At 32.3% G+C, this 12,106-nt stretch overlaps 1 protein-coding gene across 1 annotated transcript in view; it reads left to right on the forward strand.

Moving 5' to 3' along the window:
• Positions 1-1,683: 1,683 nt before the first annotated feature.
• The window catches only part of LOC106680716 (ATP-dependent translocase ABCB1), a gene marked incomplete in the record, with an annotated part of 71,439 nt that continues 61,016 nt past the window's right edge, over positions 1,684-12,106 (forward strand). Inside the window, 1 exon segment of the mRNA XM_067049081.1 lies at positions 1,684-1,823. Within this exon segment, the coding sequence (XP_066905182.1) occupies positions 1,783-1,823 (41 nt within the window).

Raw genomic sequence — 12,106 nt, forward strand, 5'->3', positions numbered from 1 at the left:
AACTACATATTTAATGTGGGTATACACCTTGGATGTGAAAGCAACTTTTTGCTAAAATCGACCAACTTCAAGTTCTACTTTATTGAATCGATTTTTAAAAATTTTTTCGATTTTCTTATATAGGGCTCAAAAGATTTTGATTTAATTCGGTGAATCGGTGAGAAATTTATTTAATACCAGATAGTTCTTATCCTCATTGACGTAGCCTCACTGGGCTTAAATGTAGAAATTTCAAAAAATCTTTATTTAAAGTACATTTAATTCTGTTTATTTGAAAAGAAAATAATAAATAGTTCTCGTAGTTAGCAATTATATAGAGTTTTTAAATATAAAATATTAAAGAATTTTATAATTTTATGGTTAACTAAGGGATAAAAAAGAAAAATAGATAAATCCGATTCGAAGGAGCAATGCTGAGACTGCTCGGTCGCTTGACTTCTTCGTTATCTTTTTTTAAATTTTTGTATTCTTGAAAGGAACAAAACTTTTATTTGTTTTTCCCATCTCGAGAAATTCTAAAATACGAACTTTTAAAAATAAAAAATGTGTTTTCATAATTTTTTTCTTCGCTGGTTTTTAATTGTTTTCGAATATCACAAAAATAGCGATAACTTCAACACGAGCTCACTGACCTAAACAAAGCTTGGCTACGTAAGTAGGTTAAAATAAAAATTTGTACCGCTACCAACGGTCGTGCAAGGAGGTGATTTGGTCACAATCACGCACGTTAATAGGTTAGTAAGAGAAAATTGTGAGATGCGTGAACTGTACAAGATAATGTTTTTTAAATTAAATTAATTTCTTGTGATTGCTCATATTATTATTTTTTTTATTAGCCAAAATTTTTCTATTTATTTTTTTTTATCTTATGAATTATATTAGGCAGACATATAACCAGGATTATACTTCTCGGGAGGGGGAGGGTAATTTTAAAAAAAAATGTATATAGACGATTGATAGTATATGAGTTAGAAGGAGGTAGTAAAGATTGCAGTAATGAAAAATATAAATATTTTTCAACTATTTATTAGTGACCTACGTTTTGACCCACTATTTTAATCTTCATCAGCGATGTGATTGATGAAGGTGTATTACCAATAAAGATTAATTTAATTTATATTAGAGTACATTTCATTTATTAGTTTACAGCTCAACCTATCACGAACATCCATGATGGAGGCCTGCAGAATGGGTCGAAACTTAACCAATTTCAAATAGTTGAAAAATATTTTATTTTTCTTGACTCCAACATTGATCATCTCTAACTAATTTTTTTTTGGCATTCCTGGGACTGCTAAATTATTAAAATATCTAATATTATTGGACCAATTCAGATCTCTCTTACTGTACTAGGGTATTGATTTTCAAAAGTGAATTAAAAAAAAAAATCATTTCGGGAGGGGTCAGAGCCCCTCAAGTCCCCTCTGGATGTCTGATGGTTAAACAGACTAAAAGAATATGCTGTAGATTTTAGTACACTCTTAAATTACTTTAAAAATATTTATAAGAAAGTAATTTAATATATATGATTATATAATTTATATTACATATAATATAATAAATAAATTTTCGATGAGTTTTTTATCCATTATTTAATCCAAGATAAATGGATGACGACAAAATATATAAATTTGCATTTACAAAGAGATGGGAAGAGTCGACTGCCTGACGAGATACGTTAGTCGTAACCTACCTCAGCTCAGTTCGGCGGCGACAGGCTTCGTGTGAGGTAGTCTTGTGAATCGTTTATTATTTCGTAGTGTCCTTAATATCCTGAAAGAGATGGAGAAGGAAAAGGACTTCGATGGAGTGGTCTATCAAAGGTAGGATCTGTCAAAGGTTCATGTTTTTCAGAGTCTGTCCTTAGCCTACATAATGGCTCCTCGGTATAATAGTAGTGAGGTAGTGTCAGTTCATGGTGTAGAGTTCTCTGCACCTACCGAACCACTGCCACCTCCATCTGTTTACATTTCGTTGTTTTATATTTTCCTTCTATATTTGATAATTATCTATTAGACGAAATTTTATAATTATCCGTGTGATTAATTACTATAAAATCCACAACTTATAGTAAAATTTATTTAAAAAATATTTTGTAACCTTCTGTCATATTGTATTGAAAATGTTAGTATTTAAAAATTAATAAATGGAATATGGTCCGGGTGTGGTAAAAAAAAATTCAAATAATGATAACTATTTAAATTGAGGCAACGTTTCGCCCTACATTGCAGGGCTTCGTCAGGGCTGTTGTAACAGATGTCAAAGTCACTCTGTCTTCTGTCAAAACAGCCCTGACGAAGCCCTGCAACATGGGGCGAAACGTTAGCTCAATTAAAATAATTATCACTATTTGAGTTTTTTTTTTTTTTTTTTTACCGTACCCGTACCATATTCCATTTATTAATAATACACACGGTCAATCGGTCAATCTTCCATTACTGTTTAAAGTTTTAAAAAATTAATATTTTTTTAAAGAAAATTATTTATTATTACTATTTTGCTGGGACTTGTACAGAAATTTCTTCTCTTAGACGTTTTAAGAGAAGGACTTGCTACAAGGATATATCACTGCCCACTTGAGAAAGTGAGAAAAATGAGATACTGGCTTTGCCCGACATAAAGAACAGGCAGTTCGAAATTTTCGAAAGCGGGAAGATTTTTTAATTTTCAAATCACAAGAATCTGAAGCTTATGATTTCTTGCTGCATTGGTTACAAGTTATGAAAGTTTTTCGCTCTTTAGAAATTTTTCGAGTTTCGTTTTTATGGACAAACTTTTTTTCTAGCAGTCTACAAAAAAAATAATAATAATAAATCAAAATAAAACACTTTCATCAGCATCTGCTCAGGAACAAATTTTTGAGCATTTCATGAAATTTCTGCGGACATACATACACATGATAACGAATACCTTGCATATTTTATTAATGGGTCAATGCCACAGCCATCAGTTATTTTTTTACACTAGTTCGGATTATTAGAGTATTTGGAGTACCGAGATTACACTATATTAGACCAATCGAATTTAAATTTATTGTTAACACAATGTGATTATCTTCAAATTATACGTTTCGCTGAATAGTGCCACATCATTTATTCAAATGTTGACGTCAAACTTAATTCTATTCTGCTAATTTTTGTGTAATTTATTTGTATCTCTTTGGATTAATTTACTAAATAAATGTATTGTGCCAGTACTTTACCTATTTTTCAAGACGAGTCGGCTTAGAAAAAAAAAATCTTCGAAACAACCAAGTTTTATTTTCATTGTAAATTATATAAAATTTAAAAATAAATAAGTTATCAACACAGAAATTTAAAAAAAACAAAACATAAAAATGTGCAATGAAAAAAAGTGAAAAATATCTTAAAAAATGGAAGTAAAAAACACAATAAGTTACATGCAATTACAGAATAAATAGTTAAATTTTGGAATATGATTGTTCCTAAATCTAGAAGGTCTTGTTTTTTTTTTTTTTTTTTTTTTTTTTTTTTTTTTAGTGTTAAAGAAAAAAATTGTTTTTAAAAGTCTTACCATGCAGATCAATAGTAATAATTATTTTTTTCCCTAAATACGATTTTTGATAATAATACGAATTAATTTGGTAAAAATTATATACAGTTAGTAAAAAAAGTCTGCATTCACATAATATTAATAAAAAAATTGGGTTAAAGTCAAAAGAAAAAAACAGATGAAACAATTTATTTATTTTTTCCTTTCAAATACAGGACCTTTTGATCAATTTGGTACATTTTAAAGTTGTTTAAAAATTATACAAAACACAACAGAAAATGATAGAGAAAAAGTAACAATAAGTTTTTTTAAAAAAATCTGCATACGCGGCATCTATGCATTCTATAACAAAATAATTATCAACGCAAATAATTGTCTAATGGTCTTTGGGACCTCCTTCATTGCTTATTGACGATTATTCATTGCACTAAATTTTTTTTTTTTTTTTTGTAAAAGTAGGATTCGTTTTCCTCCTTAAGGACCTCTCATAGTTGCCGTTTATTTCTTATTTTGTAATGCCTCAGCCTCATTTTAAGATCCTGCCAGAGGTTCTCTATGGGGTTAAGGTCAGGCGATTGTGGTGGTGTTCTTAACTGGCTTGGAGCATTGTACAGCAACCATTTTTCGACCCTTCTGGCACAATGTTTAAGATCGTTATCCTGATAAAAAACAAAATTTGATCCTAGAACTAACTTGGTAGGACTGGGTCGCAGATTATGTTTTAGGACATCTTCGTATACATATTGATCCATCATTCCCTCGATGATCTTCAAGTTGCCTACTCCAGCTGAATCCATACCTCCAAACCTCGATCCCTCCTCCTCCTCCGTGCTTAATTATCTGACATTCTTTTTTCATTTTCATGGCTTGATTTTTTCTCCTTTGTACTTTAACGTTGCCAGAATTACCGAAAATATTAAATTTAGACTCATCCATGAAAATTACTTTGTCCCCAAAACTGATAAGCTTATCAAGGTAATTTTTCGCAAATGACAACCGCTTAGCTCGGTTAACTTTGCTAAGATGCGGCCTCTTGCGAGTCCTTAGCGATTTTTAGATTATTTTTTTTAGTGAATTACGTACCGTTTGAGGTGTTACTCCAATGTTGTAATTACACAATAAATTTCGCGTAATGATTTCCCTGTAGTTTTACGATCAACAATTAACTGCCTAATCTCTCGAGAAATTTCTATTTTGAGCAGTTGTTTTCACTTGACTTTGATTCTAACTGATTCGTTTAGGAAATAAAACCTCTATGAATGTAAAAAAAATTAAATGTTTGTGTACTTTCAAAGGATTAAATCAACGTGTATGTAGACTTATTAGTTATAACAAACAATGGCAGACATTTATTATGAAACGTTTAGTATGTATTCAATTCCAAAATGATAGTATAAGCCTGATTTAATCTTCATCAGACCTTTGTTTAATAGAAAAAAAAAGTATAACTTTAATTAATACATAATAATGTGTAATATTTCATAAATTAATTTATAATGCGGTTTATGTAGACTTTTTTTACTAACTGTATTGCGTTCTGATACATATTCTTCATTGAATAATTGTTTTGTTTTTGCTGCCAATCAAAATGATCACTGTTCAAAATTAAATCAGTCCCGTAATTTATTTTATTTATCCTTATCCATTTATTTATTTTATATGAATCTGAGGACGAAACTATAAATCTCATTTACTCCACGGTCCGCTTTGCCTTCATGCCATACACTATGTCTGTCGATTTCAAATCGAATATAGTTAAGTAAAAAACTAGTTCAGATCCAAATATGTAACTGTTTATGAAAAAAACAAAACAAAAAAAAAACTGCTCACAACGTGTCGCGAAGTAAAAGTGTCATAAAGGCACGAAAGCGACTCGCAAATAAATACGTGAAGTTAGTTATACTATGATTGTTTACAGTACACAGATGTCAGATTTAGTTTTAAATTTTTTGTTCTGTTGATTTTACACTGAATGACGACCAACTTTCTAGTCGATCATGTTATAATTGAATCGAATCATCATTTAACTTTTTTACTGTCCATATCAAATCATCTTATAACTGAGCAAGATAATGCAAGAAAATTAATTTATCACACAGACAGAAAACAATTGAAAATTATATAAGACGTCTTGGATTTGTTAAGAAGTTCGATATTCGGGTTCAATACGGATTGAAATAAATTCATCTAACTAGACGAATTATTATTTGTGATTAAATTTCAAAAGTACTTATTCCTGTTGAACAGATCCGTTACTTAGGACTACATCTCGACAAACGACTGACTTGGAATCCTCATACAAGACTAAAAAGACAAGAAACTGCTCGTAGATTCCGACTATTGCAACATTTACTAGACAAACGGTCTAAATTGCCAATCCATTACAAAAGACTGATTTACATGACTATTATAAGGCCTATCTGGGCATACGGAGTTGAGTTTTGGGGCTCCACTAAACCATCGAATTCCTCCAGAATCCAATCCTTGCAGTCCAAAATCCTTAATGCTCCTTACTTTGTCACAAATCAAGTCATCCATCAGGACCTCAATGTTCCATATGTTGCCGATTTGGCCAGAACCAGATACCGTTCCTTCCTTAATACCCTCAACCACCCAAATCCACTTGTTTCTAACCTGGCTTCTCCTTCATTACCTAATAATCCTCCTAGGCGTCTGAAAAGAAGATGGCCTCGAGATCTTCTCCGCTAGAAATGTTATTGGAGTTCTATCAGTGGGTAGATTCTTCACATGTTTTTATCATGTCACCTACAGCAAATTTACTTATTGCATATATGTGTATACAGTTGTAAATAACAATAAATAAATTATTAAAAAAAAAAAAAAAAAAATTAATCGCATCGGACCTTTGTTCAAAACGATTTACCACTGGAGACGAAAAATAGATCGCCTTTAATAACATCAATCGAAAAAGATAATAACTTAAGCGTATTGAACCAGTAAGTTGAATTTCGTCGGAGAAAGATCATGCTGTCGATTTAGTTAGATTACAGATATTTTGAGCTGCTCCCAAGCAAACAAACAATCAAATCAGATATTTACTGCCGAGAAATTGGCAACTCGCTTAGGAATCGTGTTAACGCCATGACAAAGCGAGGCCATTGAGGAAAATTTTTTAAAAGGTAAAAATTTCAGACCTCAAATCGCATTTGGTTGAGTGTTTTGCTGATAAGGACCAGAGAGCGGGATCATGAAGTTACCAGAAAAATTAGAAAAAGTATTCGAACATACTATTTTTCTAAAAATATAATTATTGAAATTTAGAACTGTATATTACATAATACATCCAGTAAATTTGATCTTAGTTAAAATGGAGTGTTACAGGCGTGTAGAGCAACTACCCATTGGTAGCACTCTAATGACATTTTACATTAGCTGGTCTCATAGCCATCTTCTTTTCAGGGGCCTCGGAGGATTGATGCTAGGTTAGACATTAGGGGATTTAAGTGATTAGGGAGTTTATAATGGAAGGAGTGATATCTGGTTTGGGCTAGATCGGTTACATAGGTAGCATTAAGGTCTTTAAGTATGATTTTATTTGTGACAACGTAAGGAGCATTGAGGATTTTGGATTGTAATGATTTGATACTAGAGGAATTCGAAGGTTTAGTGGAGCCCCAAAGCTCAAATCCATATGTCCAGATTGGCCTTATTACGGTCATGTAGATCAGTCTTTTGTAATGTCTTGGAAGTTTAGACCGTTTGACCAGTAAGTGCTGTAATAGTCGAAATCGACGTGTAGTTTCCTGTCTTCTCAGTCTTGAGTGATGATTCCAGGTTAATCGCTTGTCCAGATGAAGGTAGAGGATTTGTTCGACAGGGGTAAGAGTAACATTATTAAATGAAACTGTAGGGTAGTCGGTAGGTTTACGACGAAGGGTAAAGGTGATTTGATGGAATTTGTTGGAATTTATCTTAATCCTCCAATTACGACACCATTCTTCGAGGGCTGTGATATGGGATTGGAGAGTTTGGGATACAATTAATGTATTACTATTAACTGCGAGCACACATGTGTCATCGGCATACGTGGTGAGGATTGGTTGGAATAACAGCTGTATAGACGGTTTAGAGGATGGGACCAAGGATACTACCTTGAGTAACACCAGCGGAATGAGAATAGAGGGATGAATAGGAACCATTGTGGTGTACTTGGAATAATCTATCAATGAGAAAGGAATGAATGATGAGAAAGTATGTAGGAGGTAGGAATTTACGAAGTTTGTAAAGGATTCCCGTGCAGTACATTCCGCGCTCCAAAGAAGACAAGACTACGTCCACCACACGATGACATTGCTGGATAGTAAAGTGGGATGTTCGGAATCCAAACAGGTGATCGAACATACTAATACTCGAGAAGCTCATATTTTTGTATAGAAAAAATTGAGTTTCGCTCCACAAAAAAACTTTCTTTCTAATACTATAATAAAAAAAGAGGCCAGTGATGCAGTACTTTGCGAGGAAGAATTGTTACCCAACGGCTGTGCAAGGAGGTGATTTGGTCAGAAAGGCGCTCAACCGCCAAATTTTAGCCCAGACTCGTGGCTACAGTGAAACAGAAAATAATTATTTGCCACAACCGGATCCAAACCCAGGTCCTTGGAGCTAGTAGCACAGTGCCTTACTACAGAGCTACTCCCTCATTGCTTATATGTACAATTCATATCACCATCACATGCATCAACGCACTCGCACAGATATATGAGAGATACGTACCCTCCGGGGTCGAACCAGCCTCATAAAGTTTGTAACCCTATTTCGGTAAAAATCTGGCTGTGGAGCGTGATTTTGACCAAATAACCTCCTCGCACAACCATTAGTCTAGTAACAGAAATTCCTTACAAAGTACTCTTCCTCTGACTGTTTATGGTCTTAATAGAGGTACAGAATCAATTTTTTTAATATATATATTTATGAAATAAATATTAATAATGATATAATATTGATTGATCGACGAAATAAAGCTGTGACACGTTTTGCCTCTGCTTTCTCCAGGCTTTCTCTACTCGTTGCAACAATCGAGGTCATCTTTATGAATCGATAAATCGGAATAAGAGTGGAGCGAAAATAATAAATGTAATTTTTTTAAATAGTTAATTAGCAAAATATTTATGATTTAAATTTATGCAATGTCTTCTAAACAACAAAAACAGGTTTACTGTTACTATTCTTCATTATTTTTTACTGACATTACACCCTGGGATAGTATTTCAATAACGTCAAATTGTTGATATGCTATTTTCACCGAATCTACCCGTTTTATAGACTCCTGATTCCAAAAATGCATTTTTGGCCTTTTGTCTGTGGTCGGTGAGCCGATTTCGTACTTTCTATTTTTGTTTTGAATGATTTTGGCCCTAGATGTCTGTGGAACAATTTGGGCACAGTGTGCGTAATATCGACTTAAGTTGCTTAGATCTTCTTAAAGCCACTTAATTATTTATATATAACGCAAATCTTCAATAAAATGAATTATAAAGAAAAAAATTATCTGCGCAAAAATCAAAAAACAAAAATAAAAAATAAATCGGATCTGTTAATATTGTTAAAGATACGGCGTATTAGTAATGAACCTCTGTTTTTAGGGGGCGACATAACCTCTCTCTTCTTCGAAGCAATAGTGAAGCCGAATAGTGCACTCCCATCATGCTTAAGTTTACGTTGCCTGTTACGTTAGTAACAATGTCCGCCATTGTAATCTAAACTGAAACAGGACAGTCGTTGATTGGCTGGTTCTCATCCCCTTCTCCTCTGCCACGCCCCTGATACATCACCGCCAGTCATCTTGGCTTCACTTTTCCTGCCAGCTTACTCTCTTCATTAGCCTCTTTCCTGACAGCAATTTCCTCGTTATTGTAACCAAATCAGAACATTCTCCTGAAGGAAAGGAGTTGACAGCATTAAAATTGTGTATATAATATAATCATTTTAAAATTTCTTTTAATATTTTAAAAAATTAATAAAATATCCTAAAAGTTTTTTAGTAAACACCACCTTAAAAAATTTTATAATGAATCACCTAAAATTAAAGTTTTTATAGTTTAATGTTTTAATAATTTGATCAATTCTAAGCTGATAGATAAAAAACACCAACTTAAAAAACACAATAATTTATTTCGAATTCATATTGATTCGGAAAAGAAATCAAGTTTTTCAAATGAGTTTTGAGTTTTAATTCGTTATTGAGGTTTTGTCTAATGAACCTCGAGGTATCTAGAATTTTGTTTCCTAATTTTCTTTATGTAAAATAAGTTGATTCTATAAATTAATTTTTTTTTATACATGTTTTTTATTGCATAAATAATGTACAATATTTACTGTATTTGTTTTAGGATACCCTTTGATACAATACTATTTTTCTTGAAACTAATTACATTTTACATAATTACTCTATTTTAAATTTTGCTAAACAAACCGAAAGAGGAAAAAATAAACCAAAAAAAAAAAATTATTGAGTTAAAATAAAATTCGTAACATTGGATAGAATAAAATACATATAATGGATTTATATATATATTAATATATCGCACTAGTATTTCTAAAGTGACACAACTCAAAATTCAAGACTACTGACAATGTGACACTCTTGCCTATGGAGGGGGAATAGCATTAAGGCAGCAAGAGTGACTCAAGTGCACTGTGACACAAGTGTCATATGGATAGTTACTAACGATTCTGAGGCATTTGTTTTGAAATACTTGTATTTTTTTTTGTTGGTTGTAGTAAACCTCCATATGGAAGAGGCATAAGTTAGGATGGGTCTTAGTACTGCTTTATATATTATCAATTTATTTCAACTGGATAATTTTCATTTTTTATTAAAGTATGCATTCATGTGATATAGAATTTTTCTTGCGTTTTGCAATTTCGAATTGATGTGGTGATTAAATTATAGTTTGCTGTTTAAAGCGACTCCTAAGTATTGAACTGTTTTGACAAAATGGACAGGGATATTATTTAAATTTATGGTCGATGGAAGTATAGGCTGTCGTTTTGTTAAAAATGATGGCTTTAGTTTTATCCATATTTAAAACTAATCCCCAACTTGTTAAGGTATTTAGATGTTTGTTTGTTTAAAAATCATTTAGCCTGTTAACTATTGTGCCAATACTGTATGAAGAGGTATGAAGCACTGTATTATCGGGAGAAAGTTGTATATCGACTTTTTGAAATCATTTATAAAGAGATTGATATTATGGGCCTTAGACAGGAACCCTGTGGAAAACCAGCAATGGGATAAATTTATAAAGAGATTGAATATTATGGGGCATAGACAGGAACTCTGTGGGAAACCGGTAATGGGATAATTTTGTTTTTTATTTATTTATTTAATGTAATTTACAACTGTAAAAATAATAAATACAATAAGTAAATATGTGGAATGTTTCATTTACACTTGAAAATCTTGGGAAGGAACCACCCGTTGGTTGTACAAGCATTAATTTAAATTAGAAGGTCCCGTGGCCATCTTCTTTTCGGACGCCTAGGAGGATTATCAGGAATTGTAAAGGATGAGAGATTAAGAACTAATGAGTTAGGATGAGTGAGTAATTTGGAATGAAAAGACGCATATCTGTTTGTGGATGAGTTTATTTGTAACGTTATAAGGAGCATCAAGGATTTTGGATTGTAAGGATTGGATGCGGGAGGAATTTGATGGTTTGGTGGAGCCCCAGAGCTCAATTCCATGTGTCCAAATTGGTCTGATTATCATAGTGAATAATAATTTTTTGTAATGAATGGGAAGTTTAGAGCATCTGTCAATTAGATTTTGTAGCAATCGAAATCTACGAGCAGTTCCTTGTAGTTTCAGTCTGGTATGTGGATTCCAAGTAAGTATCTTGTCAAGATGGAGTCCTAAGTATCGAATCTGTTTATCAGGCGTTAGTGGTGTATTTAGAAAGGATACTGTAGGACAGGAGGGCAGAGGTTTACGACGGAGAGTAAAGGTGATCTGGTGGGATTTGTCAGGATTTATTTTGATTCTCCAGTTTTGACACCATTCTTCAATAGATGTTATGTGTGTCTGTAGAGTTTGTGATGCATTAGTGGTAGGTCTTTGTTTATAGACAGTGTACATGTGTCATCTGCGTATGTTGTTAGGACTGTGTTAGGGTGGGTTAGGATGTCAGCTGTATAAACTGTAAAAAGAATTGGACCTAAGATACTGCCTTGAAAAATACCGGTGGACTAAGTAAAGAATGGGATAAATTTATGTTTACGTTCAAGGCAATGTTTTGCTACTAGGGTGCCTTTTGATACATTTGGTTATTTAATTTCTTTGTATGTTCATTTAAAGTATTGTTAGTTAATCAGTAATTTTTAAATACATAAATTATCAATTTTTATTTTTGGAGTTTCATTTCAAGTCTTTTTTTTTATTCTTTATAATTGTCATTCACAAACTTTTTGTGTGATAATAGTTTTATTTATGGGTAGGAGACGTGATCTGTTTGATAATACTGTTAATTGTTGACGCAATGTGTACATTCTGTTATCAGTTAAACATTTTAACTTACACCAGGTATTCTGTGAAGGATTTAATGTTATTTGTATATGAAACATTGATATGTTG

Source organism: Halyomorpha halys, unplaced genomic scaffold (assembly GCF_000696795.3).
Source record: "Halyomorpha halys isolate HHAL.00 unplaced genomic scaffold, Hhal_1.1 Scaffold282.1, whole genome shotgun sequence".
Classification (NCBI taxonomy): Eukaryota; Metazoa; Arthropoda; class Insecta; order Hemiptera; family Pentatomidae; genus Halyomorpha; species Halyomorpha halys.